We start from the raw sequence: 25,400 nt of genomic DNA, 5'->3' as shown, positions 1-25,400 counted from the left end.
TGCACAGCAATAAGTGCTGGGCTTTATGTCTTCAAATCAACTTCTATCATCATATTTTAAGAAATACTCTCTGGGAAATGCTCATAAAAGATACCAAGAGTTCAAACCATATAAATAATAATGAATATAGGAATAATGAAGGGCTGTAGTGCATGTAAAGGTTTGTCAACCCATTAGTAAGTCATTACATGCTCAGGGAGCTCACACAGTTAAGGGAGTAGCTACTGCATTACCCCTTCTTTTGCCTGGCCCATATATTGGTATAAACATGTACCACACAGCATTCAATGTATAACATGACTGAGAAAGCTCTCAGTTAAAAGTGGTGTGAGTTTTGACTTCCTAGCTGGAAAAGCAAAGCAATACCTCATGCTAGTTTGGGAAATACAATCTTCAAAATACAGTAACCAAGTCCTACAAAAGAGGTTGTTCTCCTGGAAACAATCTGATTTCCAACTGCATGAAGTACCATACAAGCTCATTTATTTTTTCAGACTGGTAGTGACACAGAACAGTCTCTCATGTGGACTCTGCAAGGCAGGCCAACAGCATGAAATTCTTTGTTAATTTTCTTAGTTTTGGGGCAACCAGTGTTGTACGTGAAGGTAAGAAGAGTAGTGAATTTGAGCCTTTTCAAATTGTTTTTGCCTAAACAAAAATGCACAATAGTAAAAAAACAAACAAAAAAAAAACAAACCCCAACCCCCCAAAAAAAGAAAAAAAGAAAAAGAAAAAAAGAAAGAAAAAACCTCCTTCTTCCAAGCGAGGAAAGCAAAAGGAAAAGTCCTGGGAATGCAAGCTCCTCCAGATGGAGACAGCTCACACACACTGAGTTTCTAATCAACTAAGTCCCATATTCCAAGAATTCTGCTGTCTCCCATTTGTTTGAAGATAATTCCAAATACTGACATAGCATAATATATACAAGTCAACAACTACAGAAAAGGAAAGAAAACATGCTTAGGAAAATGTGCTGGCTGCAGAACCTTTGGGCATATTAAGCAAAGATCCGTCACCACAGAAAAACATCCATGTGCTTCCTCACTGCAATTCACAGAGGACATGACCTGTCCCTGTAAAAATGCAGCTTGGTAGTGCTGGTACCAGTGTGATACAATTTCTCTGTCTGCTGTTGAGAGCTGTCACCCACCCTATTGGACTAGGAAAATAATTCTCCCCAAGTCATGAAGTCTTACCAAAATAATCCCAGCACAGAGGAAAATGGTCCCTCAGGATGTATGCAAGAGTCAAAGCCAAATGGCAGAAGTATGCAACACATATCATACCGAAATAAACCAGTTCTAAAGGCAGATGGGTTTCAGGATGCTTCCCCATCCTGAATCTGTCATGGAAAAATCTGCTACAAAAACCTGAGCCACAGCTTTGATTACCAAACTCGCTGTCAATTCCAGGGCAGTCCATGACCATCAGCAGGGTCATCACGCTCTGCTCAGCCCTGGTGAGACTCCCTGGAGTGCTGTGCCCAGCTCTGGCCCTCCCAGGACAAGAGACACATGGATATACTGAAGGAGTGCAGCAAAGGGCCAAAGAACAACACAGGGTCTGCAGCAGCTCAGCCAGGAGGCGAGCCTGAGAGCTGGGACTGTTCAGCCTGGGGAGGATAAAGTTCAGGAGGATCTCACCTATGTGTATAAAAACCTGATAGAGGGAGTAAGGACAACAGTCAAACTCTTCTCAAGGGGGCCAGAGAAAGACAAGAGGCAATGGCCACAACTGAAATACAGAAAATGCCACTCTCAACCCTAATCCTAACCACAAGAAAAAACCCTGACTTTTCCTCCTGTGAGGTTGGTGAAACAGTTCTCTGGAGAGTGGGAAGTCTCCATCCTTGGAGATACTCAAAACCTGGCATGGTCCCAAACAACCTGCTCTACTCAACCCTGCTCTTGCCATGGGGTAAAACTGCCTGATCCCCAGATGCATCCTCCAGCCTCAGCTACTCTCTTAATTCTGTGACAGAGACACAAAACTTCTCGGACACCCAAGGACTCAAAGTGGCCTGACCTCGACAAAAGCACATCTGAACTTAAAACTTTGCAATAAAACAGTGATTTGTTATTGCAGCAGTGTTCTTGCATTTTAAACACAAAACTATCCCAAATTCCTCCATTCAAATTAGTGGCTTCTTCTCCCTCAACTACACAAACGTCATACGATATTGTAAAGTTAAACAACTTATTTCCGTTTGCATATTCTCATGCAATTTTACAGATAAGAAAAAAACAAATGGGTTTGCTTTACTCCAGAAGTTTACAACATCCAGCATTCAAAACATAAAACTAAGAAGAGCACAAGAGATTGTTCCAATCAGCTTGGTAGGTGTCACAGATCTTTAGTTTACAGCTACCTCATACTTTTTTTTTAAGCAGAGTTGTAAAATCGCAACTCATATTTCATAGGCAAGCTCTTTCCCCCCATCAGATGTGGGGGTGAGGAGGCGAAAATATCTCAGGCAATATTAAGTTATGTCCTGGTTGACACTTCTTGGTTCTTCAGGTCAGGATATCTGAAAATGTTTTTTTTACTTCTGGGTTCTGTGGCAATTTGAAACAATGAAATAATTTGAAATTCAGTCAGACAACTTCTTTATCCTAAAAGCTCAATATAAATGAACTTTAAAAGCCCTGTTACAACTTATCCCTTTTTTTAATAGGAAAACAATATCACAATTTAAAAGCAACAAACTTTGGAAAACACAAGAAAATGCAGCGTGTTCAAGGGTAAAGGTTTGTTCTTCATGTTGTTAAAGGCCCCCAAGAATACCAATGAGCCATGAAGCTGGAGTCTTAACCTCTGAGTTAAAAATTATCGTTGTGGATCATACGGTAGGACTGGTGTTTCTCAGGAAATGTTTCTGTTTCTTTTCAACTGGACCAGGGAAGCAAAAAGAAAAGAAAAATTTGTAAAAAGAAAAAAGTTATAATAATAAAAAATTACTCTTTGCCTTTTTGACAGTTCTGATAAATTTATTCTTTAAAAATTGAAAATAATTCTATATAATTTCCAAACAATATTTCTCAGAAGAGGTCTTATTGAGAAAAAAAGAAAAGGTTAGTTTGCAGACCATGTATCTCAGATATTTTTACATGAACATGGTTCAAAAGGAGGGGCAGTTACATCCTCTATTTCTTTTAGGTTTTTGAAACCATATTATAACCCACTAGTTGCATATGTAATTTTACAACAAACGTGACTTCCTGCATGGCTCTCAAACCCAGCTAAAAAAAATGAATCTTTTGGTCATTAAGAAAAACTTTTAACACAACTTATAAAATATATCTATCTATATGCCCACATAGATAGATGTATACTGTTTTAAAAGTAAGAGCGATGTGTGGCTTCTGATCTAGATGCTGTTTTCCTTTAAAGACTCGATACCAACAATCTGCAAGGCCTTTGCAATAAACGCGTTTGCCCCTCTACAGGCAGCTTCGGGTGCGTTGTCCTTGTCCCCGAGGGGGCTCAGGAGGTCACTGCAGCCCTGGCTCAGAGGCTGCTCATGGCGGGTGTGCCGTGCAGCCCCGCGTTCCTGGCGTTGCGCTCGTGGACGAACGCGGGGCGCGCTCCGTCCGCGGCGCGGCTCCTCGGCGGGGCCCACGCGGCTCCACCACGGTCACAGCGGCCGGCGGCGTCGGGGGGCCTGGAGCGGTGGGAGCGGGAGCGGAGAATTAGTCACAGGCACGGAGGAGGAGGAGGGTGGAAGAGTAAAGAGAAAGCGAGGACAAGAAGACTGATGTGAAAAGAGAAGGAAAAGGGGCATTCTTGGAAGGTGAAGACTGAAGGGAAGAGGCATGCAAGTACACGTGCATGTGATGACGCTGCCAAATAAACCCCCTTCTGCACAGCATCGTGCATGCTTTTGGACAAGTTTGAACTGGCAAGTTAAGCCCTCTCTAGTACACGTTGCTTACACTTCCCAAATGTAAAGAACTTAATATTTAAAAAAAACACTTCACAGAACTGAGCAAGAATCACGTGCATTTTACAGATGGGAGAAAATAATGTGATTCAGGACCAGACCTCAAATATACAGCACATTTTATTTGCAGAAAACAAGTTTAAGTGGCAGCTCTAAATGTATACCTGAGGCAAACATCTATTATAAGCCATAGCAGTATTCGAAGTGACTGGAAAGTGCGGATTCTAAAGCAAATTAAAAAAAGAAAAAAAGGAGAAGAAAATAGAAACTCAGAGAAAATGAGCATTACTGTGCAGGAGCTAACAGTAGAGAAACAAATCATCCACAATTTAGGTGACTAAGGGATTAATACTATTGAAAAAGCTGCCTGCAGCTATAACTTGCATTAACACAATTTAGCTGGAAAAGACCCATTTTACAAAAGGTCACAACAGAAACTAAGAATTTTATATATTGAAGGCATAATGGTTTATAAATTTTAAATTTAGAATTCCTAAAATTAGACCTACAGAAATGCTGTGCACAGTTATGGCCACTCTTTGCCACAGCTGGCCAAAAGTCCTCCAAAAGCTAGAAAGAGGAGTAAAGGACAACACTCAGCACTTTAGACAGTGTTTGGGAAAATATTATTATGCAGGAGCCCCTGGCTAGGAAACTGGAGGGCTTTATGCACAACCATTTCCAAAGCAGCAGGGATAAGCAATTAACTGAAAACAGCCAAATTTCAAAATACTTTTAAAATGACAATGATCTGTTAACTGCTGTCTGTGTAGCACTAGGGTCCTTCACTGGTGTGTTTTAGAAGCTGATAAAATGTATCCTCACATATCAAAGAAGTGCTTGGAAAAAAGCACTTCATAAACTGCTGAAGTAAGGACATTCCTAAAACAAAGGTATTCCTTCAGTTTAATGTAAAAGATTTGACTTAATGAGCCAAATCTAAACAAAGTAGAAGGATTGTTGCTGTTCACATGGAGGGGTCAGATGGCCTTCAGCTCAAATTCCACCTTCTCATATTCCAGAACAGCCAAGCAGACAGCTGAGTTGGAAGATCACACGTGTTAAGGCAGGCAAGCAGAAAAGCATGCAGGATTCACAATAGTGGTAAATGATTAACATTTAGGGATAGTCCTCCTTTAGAAAAGAGGCAGGATTTATACAAAGGTCACCCATGTGTAAATTCTGAATTTTGGTTTTTTGTGAAATACACTGAGGTAGTGACCCATGAATACTGAGGGCTCCAGTTCCCAACAGTTCATTCCTTTATTTTACTATTTCTCTCATATATGTGGTTAAGGGAAAGCTACAACCACTAGCAAAAAATCAATCCTTACTTATCACACAGTGAGGAAGTAAATATTAAATCTTTGTCTGCTGTCCTAATTTAGCAAAAAAAGAGCTTCTTGGGGAAAGACTAAACTTAGAAAGACACTGATCATGTTTTAGGTTTTCCAGATTTACAACTAATAGTTCAGACCATTTTCAGATCCTGCAGACCAGTACAGCTTTCCTGTACTGACAATTTTACAGGAATGAAGCAAAGTAAAAAAAAAAAAAAAAAACAAAAAAAACAAACCCAGAAATACTAAAATGCTTTGTATCTCGCAAAGTACTTTCTACAATCTGGCAAAATTGCTGTTGGCAGCTGCAGCACTAACATTTTAAATTAAAGGAAACACTGACATTAGGAAGGGATCTAAGTTGCAAGGTAGCCAATACAGGCATCTGCCAAGCAGAGCACAGAGACCCAGGAGGTCAGGACCTTACTTCTAAACCCCTTCAATCCAACTATCTACAAAATCCACAGTCCAGAAGATTTTGGTGTTCTCAACAATCTTTGGCAAGCTCTCTCTAAAAGAAGACTATTTTTCTGACAGAAAGCAAAGATAATTCATGCAGAAACAGGCCAATTAAAGACAGTAGCAGTTGAAAGGAGATCTTGTTAGCAGCACCGAGACACCCTTGCAGGCACAACAGCCAAGTCACAGGCCCCAGCAATAAATATGTATGTTCTGGCAATTACATTAAACTAACCCCACTTCCCATCTAGGAAACCAGAATGTAGCTCAAGTCCTGACTCAGCTCCAAACTGTCTTTTTCCTACAGCTGGATTTGTCCTTTATTACAGGCAGTACTGTTTCCAGTGAAAACAGTAAAACCAGAAGACAGCTACTTTCAGTGACAATGGCTCAAAGGAACATGACACAGTAGAACACTGCACTCTCAATTAAAATGCATCAGTTGCCAAGAAGCTTGTTTTCTTTAGGACACACTGTTTTGGGTTACATGCAGGTGTATTTTGCATTCACTCCCACTCTTCTATACAAACACTACATCCTGCAGCAGCTGGCATGTAAGCTGAGATTCCTGGACAATGTTAAGACAGACAGGCTCAAGTTCTCAATCCTAAAAACAGGCATAACAAACCCAAAACTGAGGCTATAGAGCCCTTTCTGCTTCAGAACCAACGCAGCAGCAGCCTTGCAGGATTTCAGTAAGCAGCAGCAGCCTTGCAAACATGAGCAGGAACATTAGCACAAATCAGGTACCCAACAAGAGTTGATCTGGAGCCAAGTCAAACATTTCCACCAAAGGAAATACAGGTGTCTAGCAATCATCTTGCAATTAGGCCAAAAGAATAAAAATAAAACCATATTGAGAATGCTGAAGAATAAAGATGCCACCACCTTTCACCCACCACCATGGAAGGAATCGAGCGATCAACAGGATCCCACCACAGACAAGCACAGATTTCAGATACTAGATAAATCAAGGGCAAAAGAAAGAAAAACAGCATTGATCATATGTTCTGATTGAAATGTCAATAAAATGCAACTCAAAGCAGAATTACCATCCCCTTCATCATTTGAAATTGATAGAATTAAAAGTCTTTAAGTGAATACAATTTACAAAATTAAAGTACATTGTCACAGCATTGTTAGAAACAAGTATCATCTGCTTTTAAGAGATACTGAAGCAACGCAGATTCATATGCCTGAAAATGGGAGAAAGACCCTTTCTCTTGAGGGCTGAAACTGCTTAGGATAAGAGCTTTGGTGTCACTCCATTCCACCACGACTGCTCTTGATGAGCCTGGCAGAAGCCAGAACTTCCTGTGTTGGATAAGCCACAGGCACTGAGAAGCCAAAGAAATTAAGATGACCTGTGCACAAGTACTGGGTTGATATGTGCAAGTTTTGGTTTGACTGTAGCTTTGCAATATAGAATTAGTTTAAGAAAAGACAAATGACATGTACATTTATCTATCTTCAAACAAATCCTCTTCATTTTGAGATGCATCTAATCCATTAAACAAATACTCTGATTAATCAAAGCTCTTATCTTCAGCTGTGTCATTTTCCTCAAGCTCCCATTTCTACCCAAGCTCATCAGAAAAGTCAGCTTGCCTATTTCATTAAGTTCCAAAGACAATTCACAAGGATATCAGTTTACAAGGTTCTGTATTATCCTAAGGATCAAGCTAAGTCCTTGGACCTCATGATACCAAGCAAAGGGTTACAAGCTTATGGCAAACAAGAAGGACCCAACTCCCTCCTAGACTTGAAAATGCTACTCCTTCTTAATTCCTTTACCCCCTGAAGAAATTTTCTTTTGGTTGGCAGTGACTAAGCCTGTTGTCCTCACCTCTCCACACACAATTCATAGGAAGAAATCAGCTGCATCATCCCTAACTTGATTGTCAACTTACATTAGAGATACAAGGATGGCTGCTTATTTAAGTACAGATAAAAGAAAAGCTACTTGAATCATGCATAAGTAAGCAGAATTCATTTCCCAGCAAGGCTGAGCATACCACTTCTTATCTTGCTGGCTGGCTCCTGGGCTCCTTGGGAGGTTTTCTATTTCCACTAAGACTGGCGCAGAAGGAACCGCTGTTAGGACAGGTAGGTTTGGCTTGGCATTCCAGCTCTTTGGAGACAATACAAACAAATTATTATACACACATTAATGAAGTGATGACACATATAAGTGAACAAAACATATCAATACCTCTTAAGCACAAAGCTAAAGCAAGGCCATTTTCTTCCCTTACTTCCCTAGCACTGGATATCTATGCCCAGGCTTTTTCAGCACTGTACACAGTTAATAGTTCACTGTAACATTCAATTAGCCAATCACTGGATTTCAAGAGCAAATAACAAAATCTTCAAATCTGTTGAGACACATGAAAATTGCCTTTAGAAAGAATGAAAGAGAGCCCTTACTTGTGATCCATTGGTTTGGCTGATAATAGCATTGTTTGCAGGGCTGAAAGACAAGAAGAATTTAAAGCTGAATCAGATGAACAAACTGCTTTTGCAGGCTGGTAGAACCGCAAGGACTTTCAGAAAGAAACAGAGTCTAAGACATTTCCAAAGCATTAATCTCTTTTCACAAAATCCTTAAAAACTTCTGCTTCAGGTCAGTTGTCTCATTCTAGGTAACTAAGGGTATCAAGTTATTTTTTCTTTGTTCAAGTTGTAACTCATTTGTTTTTAACTATTCCTTTCCTAAACCAGTTTAGTTTAAAAAGTCTTCCTGATTCAGCAGTAAGATGTGGCATTTCTAAAGCAAAAATTATATCATTCTAGTTAAAACACCCAGTAAAATGTGACATTGTTGAAAGCTCACCTACATGCTGTAGATATTATGTTCCATTAACTAGAACCTTCCTGATCTGATGTTTCACATCACAGAAGTTCATCAGAAAAACTGAAGAGTTTCTTCTGCATAAAACCTCTAATGGACTTAGAAGCAGCTATTCAAATTTACATGCACAGCAAATCAGCACAGCATTAATAATGATCTTATGTTTTAAAATATTTACTATATTTGATGAATTAAATAAGACCCATATCCCTATTCTTGATGGTTTCTAAACTGCAAGAGGCATTTCACATTTCTGAGAGACTTAAAAGCAGTAATTATGCATTATAGATTTCATGCAGAGCTAATTTTTCCCCGTATTTCTAACCTTTTAAAAAAGGTTCCCATCTCCTGCAACCTGTTACTTTTCTGACTGAGGTCTGGACAACAGCTATCTAACCTGGCAAGCTGACAATTCAGATAGATTTCCATATTTACTTCAGTGACTCTTTAGAATTATTGTATTTAAAACACCATGATGTCAACACTGAACAAGCTGTTCCCTGCCTATTTCCCCCTTCACCCTTTCTCTACTGAGAGAATGTGGAGGCTACCCCAGAATTAACAGAAGTATTAAGGAATGCCTTCTGACTAGCACATTCCCCTGTGCTGGGTTAACACAAAAGAAGGGAACAACATCCATCTTTCATGATGCATTTCAATTAGCAACACTGGAGTGTAGAGTTTCAGAAGTGGCATAGCTTGCTGTGGAGACACAACAGAGCCACACCTAAGTGCAGATCAGGAGACCGCAGTCTTATCAGGAGGAGAAACTGCACATGAAGTTTCTCTTCCCACTCTCAGAATGACCTAAGCAACCTGAAACTCGGAGAAGGGCACGACAACACAGCGTGACAAGAGCACTAATTAATCAAACAGGCACATTTTGCATGCAGAGGATCTTAATGACAGCTTTGAAAAGTACTTTCCCATTGTATAGGAAGAAAAATCAATACAGGAGTCACACTGCAGCCTTGTCCCCACACTTCTAGACTTGTACTCTCATGCAAGTATCAGCCCTGCTACTACAGACAGAAAGTGCTGGGCTGTATTAAGCATGTTGTTTTGAAATGTTATTTTGGCATTCCTTATCCTGGTGCTTAATATCTTACCTCACCATGGTGCTTTGTATCTATGAATATCTACTTTTGCAAAAATAATTTGGTTGCAGCTGATCATTGCAGTGTTCACAAGTTTTTAGGGCAAAGGACAGAAACCAGAACTGAGTGACCTAAGTTTCTTCACTACCAGGCAGATCCTTTTAACCTGGTTTCCTCTCTTCCCTTAAGGAAGGGTATGAAAATTATATGATTCACATACATATGAGTAATTTACATTGCAACAGCAAGTAGGAACCTACACATCCAGGAAGAGCTTTTGGTAAAGAAATAAAGAATCAAAATACTTCCCTTTCAATGTTGATCATGCATAAAAATAAATGCAAGTGTAATAAAGAATATAAAACCATCAACTTATTTCAAAAATACTAATTTTACTGTCTTTTCCCTGTCTTTGACCTTCACTGAACAAGGTATTTCAGTAACACAGCTGGAGCAGGCAGACTTCAGGTAGAAGACTCCTCATACATTTTTACCTGATCTCTTCACATGGCAGCAAATGAACTACAGCTCATATACAGCAAGAATCATAGCTAGTAATAAACAAACTTCTTTGCTAGCTAGTAAGCAAGTCTGTGTGACAGCAACAGAGAAGCTCTGCTTTGAACACTAACTTTTACAATAAAGCAAACAAACACAATACCCATGGCAAAACCACAGTTAAGAGGCAAACACTATCCTCCTTCTGGCACACGTGTTCAAGTACAGGTGCCAAACATCAAAGAGAAATTCAAATACTGGAATGCATCTTACCTGGTTTCTTCCAATTTTGCAGGGTATGCTGCAAAAATATAAAGCATTAATTAAAATGTATTTATAATTATGTTATCAGTTAATTAATATTAATTATATGATTAATAAAAATAGCCTAGCACTGCCTAAAAGAAGGTAATCAAAAAGCAGAAGTTGAACCAGAAGTTGCACACATCTCATGTATATGTGAAAAACAAAATCTAACTCGGAAAATAAAATATCTGAAGAGCAAACCAAAATCAGATTTAAGCAAGTATCTGAAGGCAGACATGGCTGTCACACCTGACTTATGCAAGAGTAGGAGTCAGAAACAAGGTATCACATGCTGTCAGATCATGACAACAAAGTGCAGCTCCTAGTAACAATGAAAAAAATCTCAATGACAATTTTTTTAAAACTCAATTCATAAATTTAAAATACTGTCATTAATATACCACTGTTTCCTGGGCCCAAGCTTTTCCATCTTCATACCAAGACCTACTTTGTCATTTTCATGGGTGTTTTACCTGCCAGGCAAGCTAGTTTGGACATGCTTTGGACACAAGCTTTTTCTGCTAAATACATGCGGTCTCTTAAATACAGAAAATTTTGAAATTTCAAGAGAAGGGCAAAAAACTAAAGGAGAATCCCTATCCTTTTTTAAAGGAGAATTTTTAAAGGAGATTATTACCTGGTTCTCACATTGGATTATAATTCTCAGAATGGAAGCTCTTTTACCTTTCATTTGCAGTGTTCGTCTTGAGTATCTCTTGCTGGGCCTTCTTTCAAAGGATGCTGATCTCCTGGCTTTGTTGGTCTTTGTGGTTTGATATTCTGTTTTCCCACTAAAAAGGCCATGTAAAAGCACAAAGTGGTAAAATAAATAATTTATTTTTAATGATGGAATAGAGATAACGCTCATAAAAACATCACATTTCTATTTTAAGTTCATAGCTTACTACCTCATGTTAGTTCTAATAAAACATCCCAAACTTCACACCTCAAAAGATCTTTCATAAAAGAAGGTAAGAGTTTTAGAAACACTCTCTTCTTCACCCATTTCCCCAAGACAAATGGCAGAAGCAATGATTTTTTAAACATGAAGTTGATGATAAAAGCACGCTTGCCCTTTGCATGTTTCTGTGGTCCCAGTGCACGAGTTTGGGGAGAAGCCGAAAATTCTACAAGAGGACAAAGCTTATGTAACACTGCCAAAAGTCACAGAGAAAGCTGATAACAGCACTAAAACCCAGCCTCCAGGAAAAGCAAGGCCTGACAGGAGGCGTGTGCCAAACGCCAGAGGCCACTGACCTGTAGCGGAAGCGGGAGCCCAGGCGAATGAAGCCGGAGCGGCTGGAGCTCTTCTGGACAGGCCCCCGGAGGCGGAAGAAGGCGTGGTGCTCCACCGCACACTTCCACAGGTGTTTGCAGGCCTTGGGATGGTCCAGCCTGAAGACAAAAGTGTGCTCCTGCTCCTTCCCCTTAAAGCACACAAAGCACACTCGTGACTCACATGGCGCTTGAGTAAGTCAAAGCTAAAATTCCATGCAAGCCAAATAAAATTTGGTTTTTATGATTCCTAATATATATATTTAAAAAACTGTTGTAGGCAGAAAAATCAACCTTTTCAGAAGCTGGAACAAACAACCGCTGCATTGCCTAAAGTTGAAAAGGGCTGGAATCCCCTCTGAATAACTACAAATTAAAGATAATATTACAACAGGAAGGTACTTGTTGGTGAGGCTAACACGTTTTCACTTTCAAATCTAATCTTCTCAAATTACCAATGCTCACTTTTTAATTGTCTCAGCTGTATGCAATTTCTTCCCCGTAGGAATAATTCTGAAACCTGCTTAAGTAATTCATTCTACTAAATGTGGTATGTGGGTTTTTCTTTTTAAACTTTCTTGCCCAGTGCACACTGTTTCCAAAGCATCTGCTGTAGTTTCACCAGGCAGTCTCTTTTTAAAAAATGGATGACATAAAAGTTTATCTTTTACTTAAGTCCCTTCATTCGCCTCCTCCCCCCACAACTCAAAATCAAAAAATTTTCAGGCATCCACATTAATTCTCAAAACTTAAGGAAAGATTAGGAATATGTAAAATACTACTGTATAACAAAGACTGAAATTTAATTAAATAGATATGTATCTACCTGTTCATCATCTTCAACAACAACCAGGGTGAGTTTGTTCTTCTTAAAGTCAAGCCTTGTTATCTTTGGCCTGCCAGATGAACAGAAAGTGCAGGTTACACCTAACTTTCAGTAACTTACTGAGAAAGTACCTCATATTCATGGTGTTCTCACAATTAAAAGGATTTTTTTTGCCATCATAAAAGAAATAAAAAAACCAATCAAAACCAGATTTTAGTGTACGATCAGAGAGCTTACCAGAAAAACAAACCAATCTTTGTGTCTCCTTCAAAGACAAGAACTCCTGTAGGTGTTAGTCCCAGGCTGTAATCATTGCCGTCTCTTGCCTAATTGGCACAAAATAAAAATTATATTCATTTTGCTGTTTGACCCTCCATCCAAATTACTAGAGCAATTCATACAGTTTGCTTGCCCAGTGTTATAATTACACACATATCTGCTATCTTATACAATAAAACTCTTGTGTTTTAATGGTCTTATGCAATGGATTTTTCTTGTTTACAACCCTTCAATAAGGCTGACTAAAGATGAAAATTAAAGTTTCTTGATTTGTCTGTGTAATAAAGACCTCCTTATGCATTTGCTGCACTTGCATCTCCACAGATCTATGCTTATTTGTAGTTCTTCAGCTGGTAGCTGACTACACCCCAGCAAATTTAAATTACTATGATTTTTCACAAAACTTCTAAGTCTGAATACAAGCTGTAGTACATATTTCCACATCAATCACACATTTAACATGGAGCAGGTGCTTGGACTCAAGTCATACCTTCCAGAACTCTACTACCGAAGAGTGGAATGTTGACACAAAGCCAGATCACTACTACACTACTACACACATTGCATGAGAACAATACTCCTTTTCTTCCCCCCTTAAAGCAGAACCAGTGTTGAAATGCAACACAAAACTAACATTATCATTTCCAAAGGCCACCATGCTGTGGTTAAACATACCTTGACTATGTGCATGTCTACACCATACATTTCCAGCCACTTAGCTTTGTTTAAGTAGTTCGTTTCAGCCTGTGCTGGTGTTTGCCCCCTGAAATAAAATTTTTGTTGTTAGCTGGATGCCTGAAAAAGCCAAGGAAAAACTGGTATATGAGAAAAGAGGAAAAGAATTTCCTGAAAATTTGTGAAAAACGTAAACACTGGTGACACTTGTTCACTTTAATGAAGATCAAGGTCACTTTTAAATTTTTAATCTGAAAATGTTGCTGCAAAGATAATTGCATTTCAAGATTTTGTACCTCATTTTACTCAGACCTTTGAAAAGCTTCATTTTTCACATTATATTCTTTTACAAAATAGGGCAGAACCATATTAGAACTCTATTTCTGAACAAGGCAACAGAAGAAGTAGTCAGCATTATCTTTTTAATAGATTCTCTTCACAGGAAGATCACTGCAAACATTTGGGTAGCATTCAATGGAAGATCTAGTACCTGCATTCCTTCCACTTCTCAAAAACAGCTAACTCCATCTCTTCAGTCTGAGTGGGAACAAACCTGAACTCAGACACCAGCTCAGGGACATGTTCAGCAGGATCATAGTCTCCAAGTTCAGCTACAAAAGAACAACACTGTTAGGAACTGTTCTCAATATACACAGTGGGTATTTTTGCATACAGAGGAATTTCTGCACACTTTTCTAGTTAGTCTAAAATACTAAATTTCTTTTTGAGTTCCTTCTTCTCCTCCAGGTCTTCTTTAACCTTTTTTGACAGGGCAATTATGGACACTGAACAAACGGTTGTGTTGTCTGCACAAAAGCTTTGTATTAATGTTTACTGACATATTCCTTAAAAAGCTTCCTATAAAGGGAATTTATCACCATCCTTGCAACTCACCTTTTTTCTTGCAGAGAGTTTTCAATATTTTTATCACAGAAGTATCTGCTGAGACGACAGCTGACTAAAGTTACAATGCAATTTTGCCTTAAAGAATTAATGCAGTATCTCTTGAGGTTTATAAAAAGTAAAACCAGTTGTGACATTTTTCATGAAACTATTTGTCCATTCTACAAGTGAATTTCTGGATTTATTAGTCTATATGGCCCTGTCCTGCTAAAATTCCTCTGTGTCAGGGCACAATCAGGCAGCTGTTATTTGTTGCTCTCCTTTTCATCTAAGGACATAAATGCCCTCCTGGGTTGGTCAAATGGCTCGAGGCCACAGCTGCATGCTCAGAGGGGCAGTAAGAGATGCTGTGTAGAAAACATACTGGAACACACCAGCCAAGGGTGTGCCACACCAAAAACACAACTCCATCTCCCACAGATGCTAACAAATCCAGTTTTAAAGACAGATAAATATCTAAAATGCTGAAAGTGACAATAGAAACCTTTACAAAAACATACTGATTTTCAGAGTCACTAAGCACTGGCTCCTCCTACTAATTTCAAGTTGCTTCTTAATGTTCAGGTCACAGTCAAAAAAATAGAAATAATCCTCTAACTTGGACTTCGGAAGTCTGATGCAGGCCAGTAATTACTCTGTCTGAAAAATGAAACTACAGATGTTTATGTAGAGAAAAATTGAGACATCACTGGGAAGACCTGGAGAAGTCAAATAAATGCCAGTATTCCACAGGTACAGAAATGCCCCATGATACAAAACTCCATTTCTTAGATTCTCAATGGTGCAAGCATAGTAACAGTCTTTTCACCCCCTCGTTTTTCTTTTTTTTAAATGCTGACTGAGGAAGTCTGTAGTTCTATAATAATTTACTCCCACTAAAATGCCTGCCTCTGTTGAAAGGAATGCTATCAAGGCCAGCTTAGGTTCCAGCTGATTTAAATAAAAGTACACAGCTGTCAGACAGTAAGATTAAAGCCCTGCTACAGGCCTCATTGTAGAGAAAGGAAAGAAAAGTCTACCACAAAAAGCAGTGGATATACGGCCTAATTAGTTCACTTTGTTCTTCCAAAATGTTGTTTACTGCCCCTGTATCTTAAGGCTCTAACAATGCTAATATTTTTAACTGTGGAATGTATTCTAACTGCTTTCCTTCCACACAAAAGAGCAGGTTAAAAAGGCAGGTTGTCTTCACATTTTAATCCAAACTCTTATATCTACACACAATTTAGGGCTATTAGCACTTCCTACATGAGAAGAAGAAAGTCTTTTGAAAGATACCTGTAAGAGAACAAATATCAGTGAACAAACTTCATAGGCCTACCCTATGCAGAGTACGTACAACAGATTCATAAAATGAATCTTGTATGGCTCAAACACATGGCACATCAATTGGGTTGAATAAAGCCATATATCCATATATCTATATCCTCCAATAAGGACCCAAAAGTCTCCTCTAGCAGGCACTTTGAAAACTTCAAGCTTCCCCTCTTTCTTTTGTGAGCTCCTCTGCTTGAAGCCATAGGAAACTTCACATTTGCTAACATCACACCCTCATCCAAACAACACATTCTTATCTGGAATCAAAAATTAAAGACAACTGATTAATAAAATCTCAGATGACTTGAACACAGTGCTATATAGCTGAGAAAAAAGGGTATGTCACATCTTGTGGCTGAAGAAGGATCTGAAATACCAACAAGTGCAGTTCAACCAGGAATGCTCAAGTATAAGCACGAGACACGGAGCATTAAGGTATTCCTACAAATAAGATGGAGTCAAAAGCTGGTATTTTAAACACAGTGCAAACAAAACCAATTTTGTACCTGATTTGGAAAAAAAAGACAACACTTGACAGAAACTATATGACGAAAAAGAACTGAACTCTATTACTCCATCAGAGTGATTCAGGAAGGCTACAGACCTCATATCTTTGAAAATGGACAGATTTGCACATAAACGCCTGAGAAAACAACTTTGGGGCAAAGCTGTTTATGTTCAGAACCTGTTCTTTTGTTCTGTTTCCTGAGGAATTGAGTAATTTTCTGTACATACTCTCAGCACAAGTACAATCAAAAAGACCTGCATTTCACACTGGATCACTAATGTCTGGGCAGAGTCTATTTTATGGACATAACAAGGACAGATTTTTTAGAATAGTTAATGAGAGACTACACAAAACTGTTTATGCAACTCCACCCCTCCCTTCTTGCATCTACTCACCTTGCATGTTATACGCTGCCAACTGGACCGCGGTGTCAAAGGGACATTCCAACCTGCCAAAAGAGAAATGCATTGTTAAAACCTGAACCGACACCATTAGCAGACAACTTATGTAACTGACAGCAAGAAACTGCAAATGTCTGGAATAAGAAAATGAAAAAGTATTGGCAGATTTTCAGAAAATTATCAGGAAATAAGCGCTACATTATTTAAGCACTCCCCTCCTGATATTCATGCAGAGAAAAGTAGTACTTTAGAGAAAAAAAGTAACATTAAATTACTAAGCAAAACTTATTAGTTATCCAAATATAAATGTAATAAACTCTATGCTAAACACACTGTAATAGTTTAAAAGGCTGCTTACTTTCCACTAAGAATATCCAGTTTCAGCTGCAGAACAAATAAATACCTGTAGGATTAAATAAGAAATAAGTCATTGAGTATTTGTGCTAATGTGACTCAGTCAACAGGAATAAGTTAGAGCCTGACAAATAAAAATGTGTTCTACTCTTAACATGGGTTTTCAAGACGAAAGAAACTGCACTGTGGCCTTTCAAGGCTTTATCAGTCGGGTTTGTGTTTTGCAGGCATTTCAAATGAAGCAAACCCAAAAGTACAAGTTGTTAAAAGCTGCACTACAGTGTTGCATGGAAAAATAAACAGGATACCCAAGTAAATATATTTTTTATTCTCTTCTGATTCTACTTGAGCAAAAATCAACTTGCGTCTTCCGCATTTCCTTCATTATTCATACACATACCAATCTCATAAAAGAACGGTTATTTTTAAGCCTTGCAAAAAAAAGTTTCTACTATGGATTGCTCAGTTAAAATCTAACCTGGAATGCTGATTGCAAAGTGACTAAAAATAAACAGCAGGCTGCAGCCTTTTCAACTTATTTACTCTTCAGGGCCAGCCTTCCTTCACTGCCTTGCATATTCTCTACTCTTTTTGCTTAGAAATAGGGCAAATATTGAATATAAATCCATTTGGTGTGCAATACCAATTCTTCTGATCCAATACCCCTGAAGAGCAGCTCCCTTGCTCCATTATGGAACACAGCTTTCCTTTAGCAGAGAAGAGGTCTCATCAAGTATAAGACACTGGCATCCACCATGGTATCCAGTGTGAATTCTAGCAGCACAGATTCCCAGATGCCTTACACACAACTTCTGCTTCAACATGTGCCTGTGTCTCCTCACAGACACAAAACATACACAGACACAAAACAGGCATGGGTGTTTTTCCTACAGGTGCCACAGAAGTCCACAAATACTCTGCCAAACCATTTACTATCCAAAACCTTTTGAACACTAGCCTCTGCATGGGGAATAAATCTGGTTGCTACTGACCACAGATATGAAAATGCACACAGGCCTCCAGTGAGTATTGGGTGTGACCAGTGTGTGCTGATCAGCCACACAATGCTTCCAAACAATTCAAGCACTTCCCATGGTGTGTTCCATGACCACTGGCTGAGAACATGGGCAAGCTGCACCTGGGGAAGCTGTACAGGGGCTCCAGCTGGGTGTCCTGCTGCTTGAAGGTGGAACTCCGGGAAAGCCCCTGCCAGAGACGCCTTTAACCCTCAGCAAAGCTCTGCTTCCCACTGCTTGTGCTACTTTAAGGTGTCACACTGTCTCAAGACAGAAGGACAAACTTGCTGCTCTCCTGTTTGGGGGATTAGCTAAGCAGGCAGACTGTTTAAAAGCCCTCAGGTTTCAGGTCTGACCTGCTAAACCCTGCACAGCAAGGTCTGACTGGCAGAGCTCAAGTCAGAAGGGATGAAAACATTCCATAGTGGTAGATACAGATCTAGGTCTCAATTTTGTATACAGTTGCTGGTTTTAAAGGTAGTTAAATGTTTATTCAGGAACATGAATGGGGAGGTAAAACATTCTTCTCAAATCAGCAGGAAAGCATTAAAAAGCAGCAGTTGCCATTATGTTACCACACGTAAATATGAAGCTGTATAGGGTACATATGGCTGGAAGGGGTAATGCTACTATAATCTTCCTGGGAGCACTCCAAGGGATTTGGCTGAAGTGCAGATTGAAGATCCACACAGACATAAACCTGAACAACAAACAAATGCACTTCACACCCCTACAAATGGCTGAGGTATGAAAACATAACTTGGTTTACTCTCCAAAAGGAATCAGCAGCAGCGGTCACAATGCAAGGAAACGATGCCTTTTACATCAGATTTATACTCCTGACATATGGTAGGTGTGTTCTTTTTCAAAGCACCCCTAGTAGTCTCAGCCCAATCGGAAACGCAGCTCTATAAATGGATTTGTGAAATGCTTTAATCAAGAGAAACCACTGCTCACCTGATACTACAAACCTACACCTATAGTAGAGTCAACTCAGCTCAACATGGCAGTAAAATACTACTTTCCCTTTCCATAAGCTTTTTGAAGACCACACATGCAATGAAATGCTAACTGAACTTCCTTTCTCCAAAGAGAACCTCTAACTTGCAATTCAATGCTTTTCTGCCTAGAGACAAGATGATTGCATCCAGTTGAAACTAACAGCTTAAGAAAAATAAAGACACAGGCATGATGTCTGTTCTGTTCAGTGAAAACCTCTGTCCATCGTGTATAAGCTGCTACTCAGTCAGTTGCCAAAACTGCCTGATGAAAAATGGTGCATTAAGTAATATATAAATATTTAGATCTCTCTGTGTCACAGCACATTTATTTCCACACATTAAGATAGCCACTTTACAAAAACAAAATTACATTTACAAAAAGCCAAGTAAGCAAGCAGTTCTAGAGAATTCTCCAAAACATCAGATTGTTTAAATAAATATCACAGAAAACATTTCTCTGGCCTTATCTGGGTCCCCTTCTCACAGAGAGAATCCCCCTTACCTTGTTAGCTCTTCACGTAGATTGTTGGGCTCTGATGAGTAAAACTTTACACGAAAATGCAGACAATACGGGGGGCCAACTGCAAAGCAGAATTCATTCAAGACAGCAGTCACAGTTACTGGATGGGACAGGTTATTTATTACACAGAATCACATCACAAAACTTGACTGAAATTGGTTGGCTATGTTATACACAAGGTCTTAAGGCAGGAATTCCTTTATGCCAGGGAAATCCATGAAGAACATCAGGGTGAAAGGACACTTAAATATGCACACAAAATAGTTTTATGTGTTAACAACTCAACCCAATGGTCATATCACATTGACTTGATTCTTCTTGCCAAGAGCACATGAATCTGGGTTAATCCCTATATTTAGGGGCTCTATCCATCACCGAGAGCTGTGCATCTTGGCCCTATAGCTGACTAAACCTTCAGGCACCCTTTTGGTCTTTGCAACATCTTGCCAGGGCTCTGGGAAATACTCACTGCTGAAAACTCAGCCCCTTCTATTCCACAGAAATTTAGACAGACTTAATGGGAATTTAAGACACACTTCTATGGAAGAATCCTCTCTTCTGGAAACCAAAGAGTTAATTCAACACAAGGGTGGATTAACAGTTCTTTAAAAATGTGCATCGCTCTGCTGATTCTTGCATTTGACAGGAGGAATTTTCTCCCTCTCACTGCTCCAAAATGTCTCTTGTATTAAAACAACACCACAAATCCCTGAAGACTTCCCACACTGCAAAGCAAGGAAGCTGCTGAACAACATCTTACCCAAGCACACACCACTGCAACAACCAGGCCACACTGAACCCTGGCACAGCAGGTGAGGACTTGGTGGACTGCACACAGACTCAAGCATGCAGGACTGCCCCATGCATGAGGCTCCAAGACAAGTTTTCCTACAGCCAGGATAATGCTCTATAACACTAGAACATCTTCAGCAGCCTTGACTCCACTTTAACTATAATTAATGAGCCCATAACATGTTTAATTAGGAACATTAGAATAAAGTAATAAGAGCTACAGAGGGAATTTGCTATTAAATAATCAGTAGCACCATGCAGGGCTTTTGATACTTGCCACCCTCACCCCCTCACAGGACACTGCCCCCCACCACCCATTTCAGCTGGCTGTGCTTCCTGTATATTAAATACAATGTCCCAAGAGAAAATGGAAATGACACTTACTTTTAACTTGCTTTTTAATGCTCTTTGTGTTGTCCAGCCAATGCTGAAAAATAAATTAATTTCACTGAATTAATAAAAAAATCTCCCAGGAAGAACAAAAAAGGAATTGTTAGTGAAGACCATCTTGGAATAACAAGTAGTTTGTTAAAACAACCTAATTCAAACCTTTAACAATTCATAGCTCTTTCTGTGCTCACTGAAGATCCTTTTGCTCCAAGTTTGTAATGCAAAATATCAGTTTTGAACAACAGAAACATCCTGTAATACTTACTTTATTTAAACCAAATCTTCAAGACAGCACTGTCTACTTGAAAGGAAAAAAAAAACATACTAACAAACCACTTTACTAGATTTTCATCCTGTCCAGAGAAACACTTAATTCACACATTAGTAGGTCAGCCAGTGACAATGTGCCAGAGAAGCATAAATCATAGCTGAAGACTCTGGAACTCAGCCGTGTGTGATGTTTACTTGGGGCAGGAAGGGGAAAGACAAAATAAATATTGTTGGCTTTCAGGCATTTTCTTTAGATGAGTCAAGTGCAGTACGAGCAGAGCTGTCTGTGTCCCAACATCAGAGTCAGCTCTACCTAATTCTCAAAAATCTATTCACAGGTGACATTTTAGTAACTATCACATGGGAGGACAAGTTACTGCCTCACCTACTAATGCTAATTATAAGCTATATACTGGACAAGAAGCCAAAATAATGGCTTGACTTACACTGTGTACAACAGCATGTGAAAAAAAAGATACTTGGCAGATTGAAACACCTACACATATACACTATGCTCCCCAAAATAATTGCACATAATTGCACTGCTGAAAAGTTTACACCAGAAGTTAAAGCTGGAAATCCAGCACACATCTAGCAGGACAGATCTCCTTCCTAGTGCTGGGTATGGCCAACAGCTCCCTCCTCCAGAGGAGGTGACACCTAAACAGGAAACACAGCACCCTGACCAACATAATTGCATTGACTCAACAGCCAGAGCCAAGCACCTGACACACCATGTCATGCATGGCTCACCATGCCCAGGAACAACACCTCATCAGATCCATCCCACATGTCACCTTGCAACTAATGCACAAGAATTATATACTTAGCAACACTCCTTTTGTTCAACTGTGTGACATGAAGTTCACAGTAAGCCCCAGGGAGGACACAACAGCAGCAAGGGTATGAAAAGGAACCAGTATTTTCAGGTTGAGCTGCCAAGTGCAAACACATTCCTGCCTGCAGAAGAGCCCTGCCCTCTGCAGAGAGCTGAAGTCAGCCTGTAACACAGCCGGGCTGTGACTGACTGCTGCATTGACTGCAGATGAGAACGCTCACACCATCTGCTGCTGCTGTGCACACAGCTGAGAACACTCTCATTGCCTAGTCAAACTAAGTAGCTACAGAGAGCTACCTGAAATGTATCTAATACATTTGTAAAATAAAGCAGGAAGCTTAAGAAGGAATGAAGCAAATATTTACATAAATTTTGCTTACACTACCAGTGAAATGGAAGTTGAGCAATTATTTTTTCTTCAAGAAAATAATATAATCTTTTTTCCTATTCCATAAACTCACTTGCTGTAAGAGAGTTTACTTACTCCTTCCTCCACCACAAATACATAGAAACTACCCAGCTGGAGGGTTGCAGGTTATTTAGATACAGGAAAGGCAAGGAGAGCCCCTTCCAGGCTCCAGGGCTGGCTGTGCCCTCCTGTCTCATCTCCCTCCTGTTTTCTCTCCTCTCCTCCACATTCCATGGGAAGGCAACAGAGAGGCAGGCCCATGACAGGCACGGACAGCCTTTCATTCTGCTGGGCTCTGACTGTGCTGCCCACAGGAGCTCTGCTCAGTGGTGAGGGTGTGCAAGGGAGAAGGGAACAGGACTGCTTTTAAGTGGGGGTGGGAATGAAACAAAAAAAACCCCAGCCCCAAAACCAACACATGAATGGACAGACACAGACGTCAAGAAACTTGAGATTTATTCCAAGTGATTAAAATGGAATTCAAGTGGACCTAGAAAAGAGGTTTACTTTTGGTGAGGGTTTGCATAGCACGGTCTATTGCTGAAAATCAGAGATAAAGTTGGCTAAACAGAAGACAATACAAACAACAGACTATGCAGAGTACTGGAAGTCCTTACTAAAACAGTTTGCTGCTGCAGAAATTAAAAACAAAACAAACAAAATCCCCTCAAATCCTGACCCAGCAACATTTCAAGAAGTTTGGGAAAATGAGGTTTGTTAAGTAAGATTCTGAGGCTAAACCTGGTCTCTTCCTGAACAGCAGACTAGAGTGAACACAGAAATCACATGAAAACAACAATTCTTTCACTTCACTAATTGTTTCAAGAACATCTTTAAGGAAGCTATTATTACTTGAATACTATAATTCAAGATGTCAGGAAGAGTTTTGGTTATCTGGGTTTCCCCTACTCCCCAGGAAATCTTTAACACCCAACTAGTGATCACTTCAGCAGCAGAAAAGAATGAAAAAAAGCAATTCTTCAGTCCTTCACAATAATTTACTGAAAACGTACTTGTCAGTTAAAACAAGTGTGGGATTTCTAAAACTGTTGTAAAACTACGTGTCACTAGTTTGTATCAGTAAAAGTAATTAGCAAGTATGGCAATATTCTCAGATTTAAATTGGGTAGCAAAAGATTATCTTCTTCATAGCCAGTGGACAATTCTGTGTACAGTAAGGGACTGGATTCTTACACTGTTTATTTAACAGGTCTCCTGAATAATCTTGGACAAGTCACTTGATTAGTCTCTGTTCTTTGTTTCCAGCTGCAGATTGGGTTTCTGCTAGAACTTGCCAGCTCCTTTTGCAGGAATGGCTGCTATCGCAACAGTTCTTCATTTCTTAAAGCAATTAATTATCTCTGGCTGCTGCATTCAGCTCTTCTGGCAAAACGCAATCTTTTCTGCTTCATTATACATAGTTCAGCATTAAGGTCCAGTTTAAACAGATTGTTATCTCTACTCTGCTGCTTTTCAGTCACACATAGTAAAGAAAAGGAAGCAAATCAAGTTTGAAATCTCCCTTACCTGGTAGATTGCGCAGTATCAAATATTCAATTATGTGCTCTCTGGACTGGCAGTAATAATTTGCTAGACAAAAGCAGGGCATGAGCCACTGCTGTGGCAGAAAGATTAACTCTTATTAACACATTTCAAGATGAAATGGCTTTATTTGCTAGCAGATCAGGAAGCAAAAAAAATTATCATATAGATAATTCTACCAGTTAAAACTAACCCACTGTGAACTCTCATGAGATCCTAGAGACAGAGAAATACATCAGAAGCCACATGGCAGAGCCTGAGTTAGGAGACCTTAACCATACAGACTATTGTTTTTCTGAAGCAAAAAGATAAATGCAATAGAGTCCTTCACTATCAGTACTCAGCATCCTGGACCACACATGCTGAGCACAGCTAATGTGATTTTGAGAAATATAAACCGGTATGCAACAGGCTGTTTTCTCATTTCTGCTGGTATGCATGGTTCTGAAAGCCATCCATCTGTTAGTGAAATGGTCTTTTTCTCCTTAGTGTTAAATGTCTCTGTTCTGCAAGGAGTTTAAGACCACTTTCACTACTGGGAACTACAGACCAGCAGCAGCTAAATCCCACTGGCCATGAAGTTTGCTTCAGATGCTGAACACCAAGGATTTTTTCTGAGGAGCACATTTTCTACAGTTAAATGCTAACCATAAAATTCGATCACAACAATTTTGGAAAGAATCCATCAGGTTATAAGTGCTTTGGGGTGGAGCACTGTGTCCAAAGCTGTCAGCTTCTTTCAAAGGTTCAAGTTTGTGGAATTTTTTTTGCCTTTGTACAAAGCTGCACCAATTAAGAGCTCACCTTCAGACTGTTCTGGGCACAGACCTTCACAGAAATAAAGGAATGTAAGTCACTACCTCCATTCTTGTATGCTGACCTTGAACAATTCAGATATTTAGCTCAACTGTCTGTGCTTCCCCTATGCCATCCTACACATGAAATAATTCTGAAGTGGCCTTGAAACAGAAAAACAATTAGGTTATACACCTAACAAATAAGATTGACATATGCAGGAGCAAAACACAGATCTCATTCTACTTGGGGACGTTGGGCTAAGTGAATACAAGTTAAAGTTCCAGGGATGCAGGACAAAGGAAAAAACATTCCTTGCCTAAAGGCTCACTAAACTTGCAGCTACCTTTGGTGGCAGGATTAAATACTTGACTATAAGAAATATTTATATAAAACTGCATAGGCCATAAGTGAAATAACTGTGGCTGCTTCTGACAATGCTCTGCTTCTGAGTTGAAAACCTGTTACATTTTTAGAAACACACAGTAAAACACCAACAAACTTGGGCTTGGAAGAACCATCTACTCAAACTGATATATAAAAACACACCCATAGATAGCCTCCTAAAAAAATTACAGTTGCAGGTCTGAGCCAGAACTGATTTGAACAAATCAAAGGTATAACCCTCTTGTAAGCAGACATTAACAAGGTGACTTCTGCTGACAAGAAAGCTGATGGCATTTGCAAAAGAAAAACCTTCTCTCTGTACAGCATACAACAGAAGGGCCAAGCACACACACTGCTTTTGCTGCTTCCTCTCTGTATCATCAGCACCAAGAGTTTCTAATGACACACCAG

At 39.5% G+C, this 25,400-nt stretch overlaps 1 protein-coding gene across 1 annotated transcript in view; it reads right to left on the bottom strand.

Annotated features, from left to right (window-relative positions):
• Positions 1–25,400, bottom strand: part of EPB41L5 (erythrocyte membrane protein band 4.1 like 5) — a 54,422-nt gene that overhangs the window by 17,352 nt on the left and 11,670 nt on the right. Inside the window, exons 4-16 of the mRNA XM_063400836.1 lie at positions 20,743–20,785; positions 19,549–19,627; positions 17,034–17,078; positions 16,670–16,722; positions 14,037–14,157; positions 13,547–13,634; positions 12,830–12,918; positions 12,593–12,662; positions 11,749–11,918; positions 11,176–11,282; positions 10,459–10,486; positions 8,167–8,209; positions 7,755–7,870 (exon numbers count right to left, since the gene is read on the bottom strand). Coding sequence (XP_063256906.1) covers positions 7,755–7,870; positions 8,167–8,209; positions 10,459–10,486; positions 11,176–11,282; positions 11,749–11,918; positions 12,593–12,662; positions 12,830–12,918; positions 13,547–13,634; positions 14,037–14,157; positions 16,670–16,722; positions 17,034–17,078; positions 19,549–19,627; positions 20,743–20,785 — 1,052 coding nt within the window. The remainder of the gene's footprint in view (positions 1–7,754; positions 7,871–8,166; positions 8,210–10,458; positions 10,487–11,175; positions 11,283–11,748; positions 11,919–12,592; positions 12,663–12,829; positions 12,919–13,546; positions 13,635–14,036; positions 14,158–16,669; positions 16,723–17,033; positions 17,079–19,548; positions 19,628–20,742; positions 20,786–25,400) is intronic.

The sequence above is a fragment of the Prinia subflava genome, chromosome 6 (genome assembly GCF_021018805.1).
Source record: "Prinia subflava isolate CZ2003 ecotype Zambia chromosome 6, Cam_Psub_1.2, whole genome shotgun sequence".
Lineage (NCBI taxonomy): Eukaryota > Metazoa > Chordata > Aves > Passeriformes > Cisticolidae > Prinia > Prinia subflava.
The sequence above is the reverse complement of the archived record's forward strand: the minus strand, read 5'-3'. Positions and strand labels throughout refer to the sequence as shown.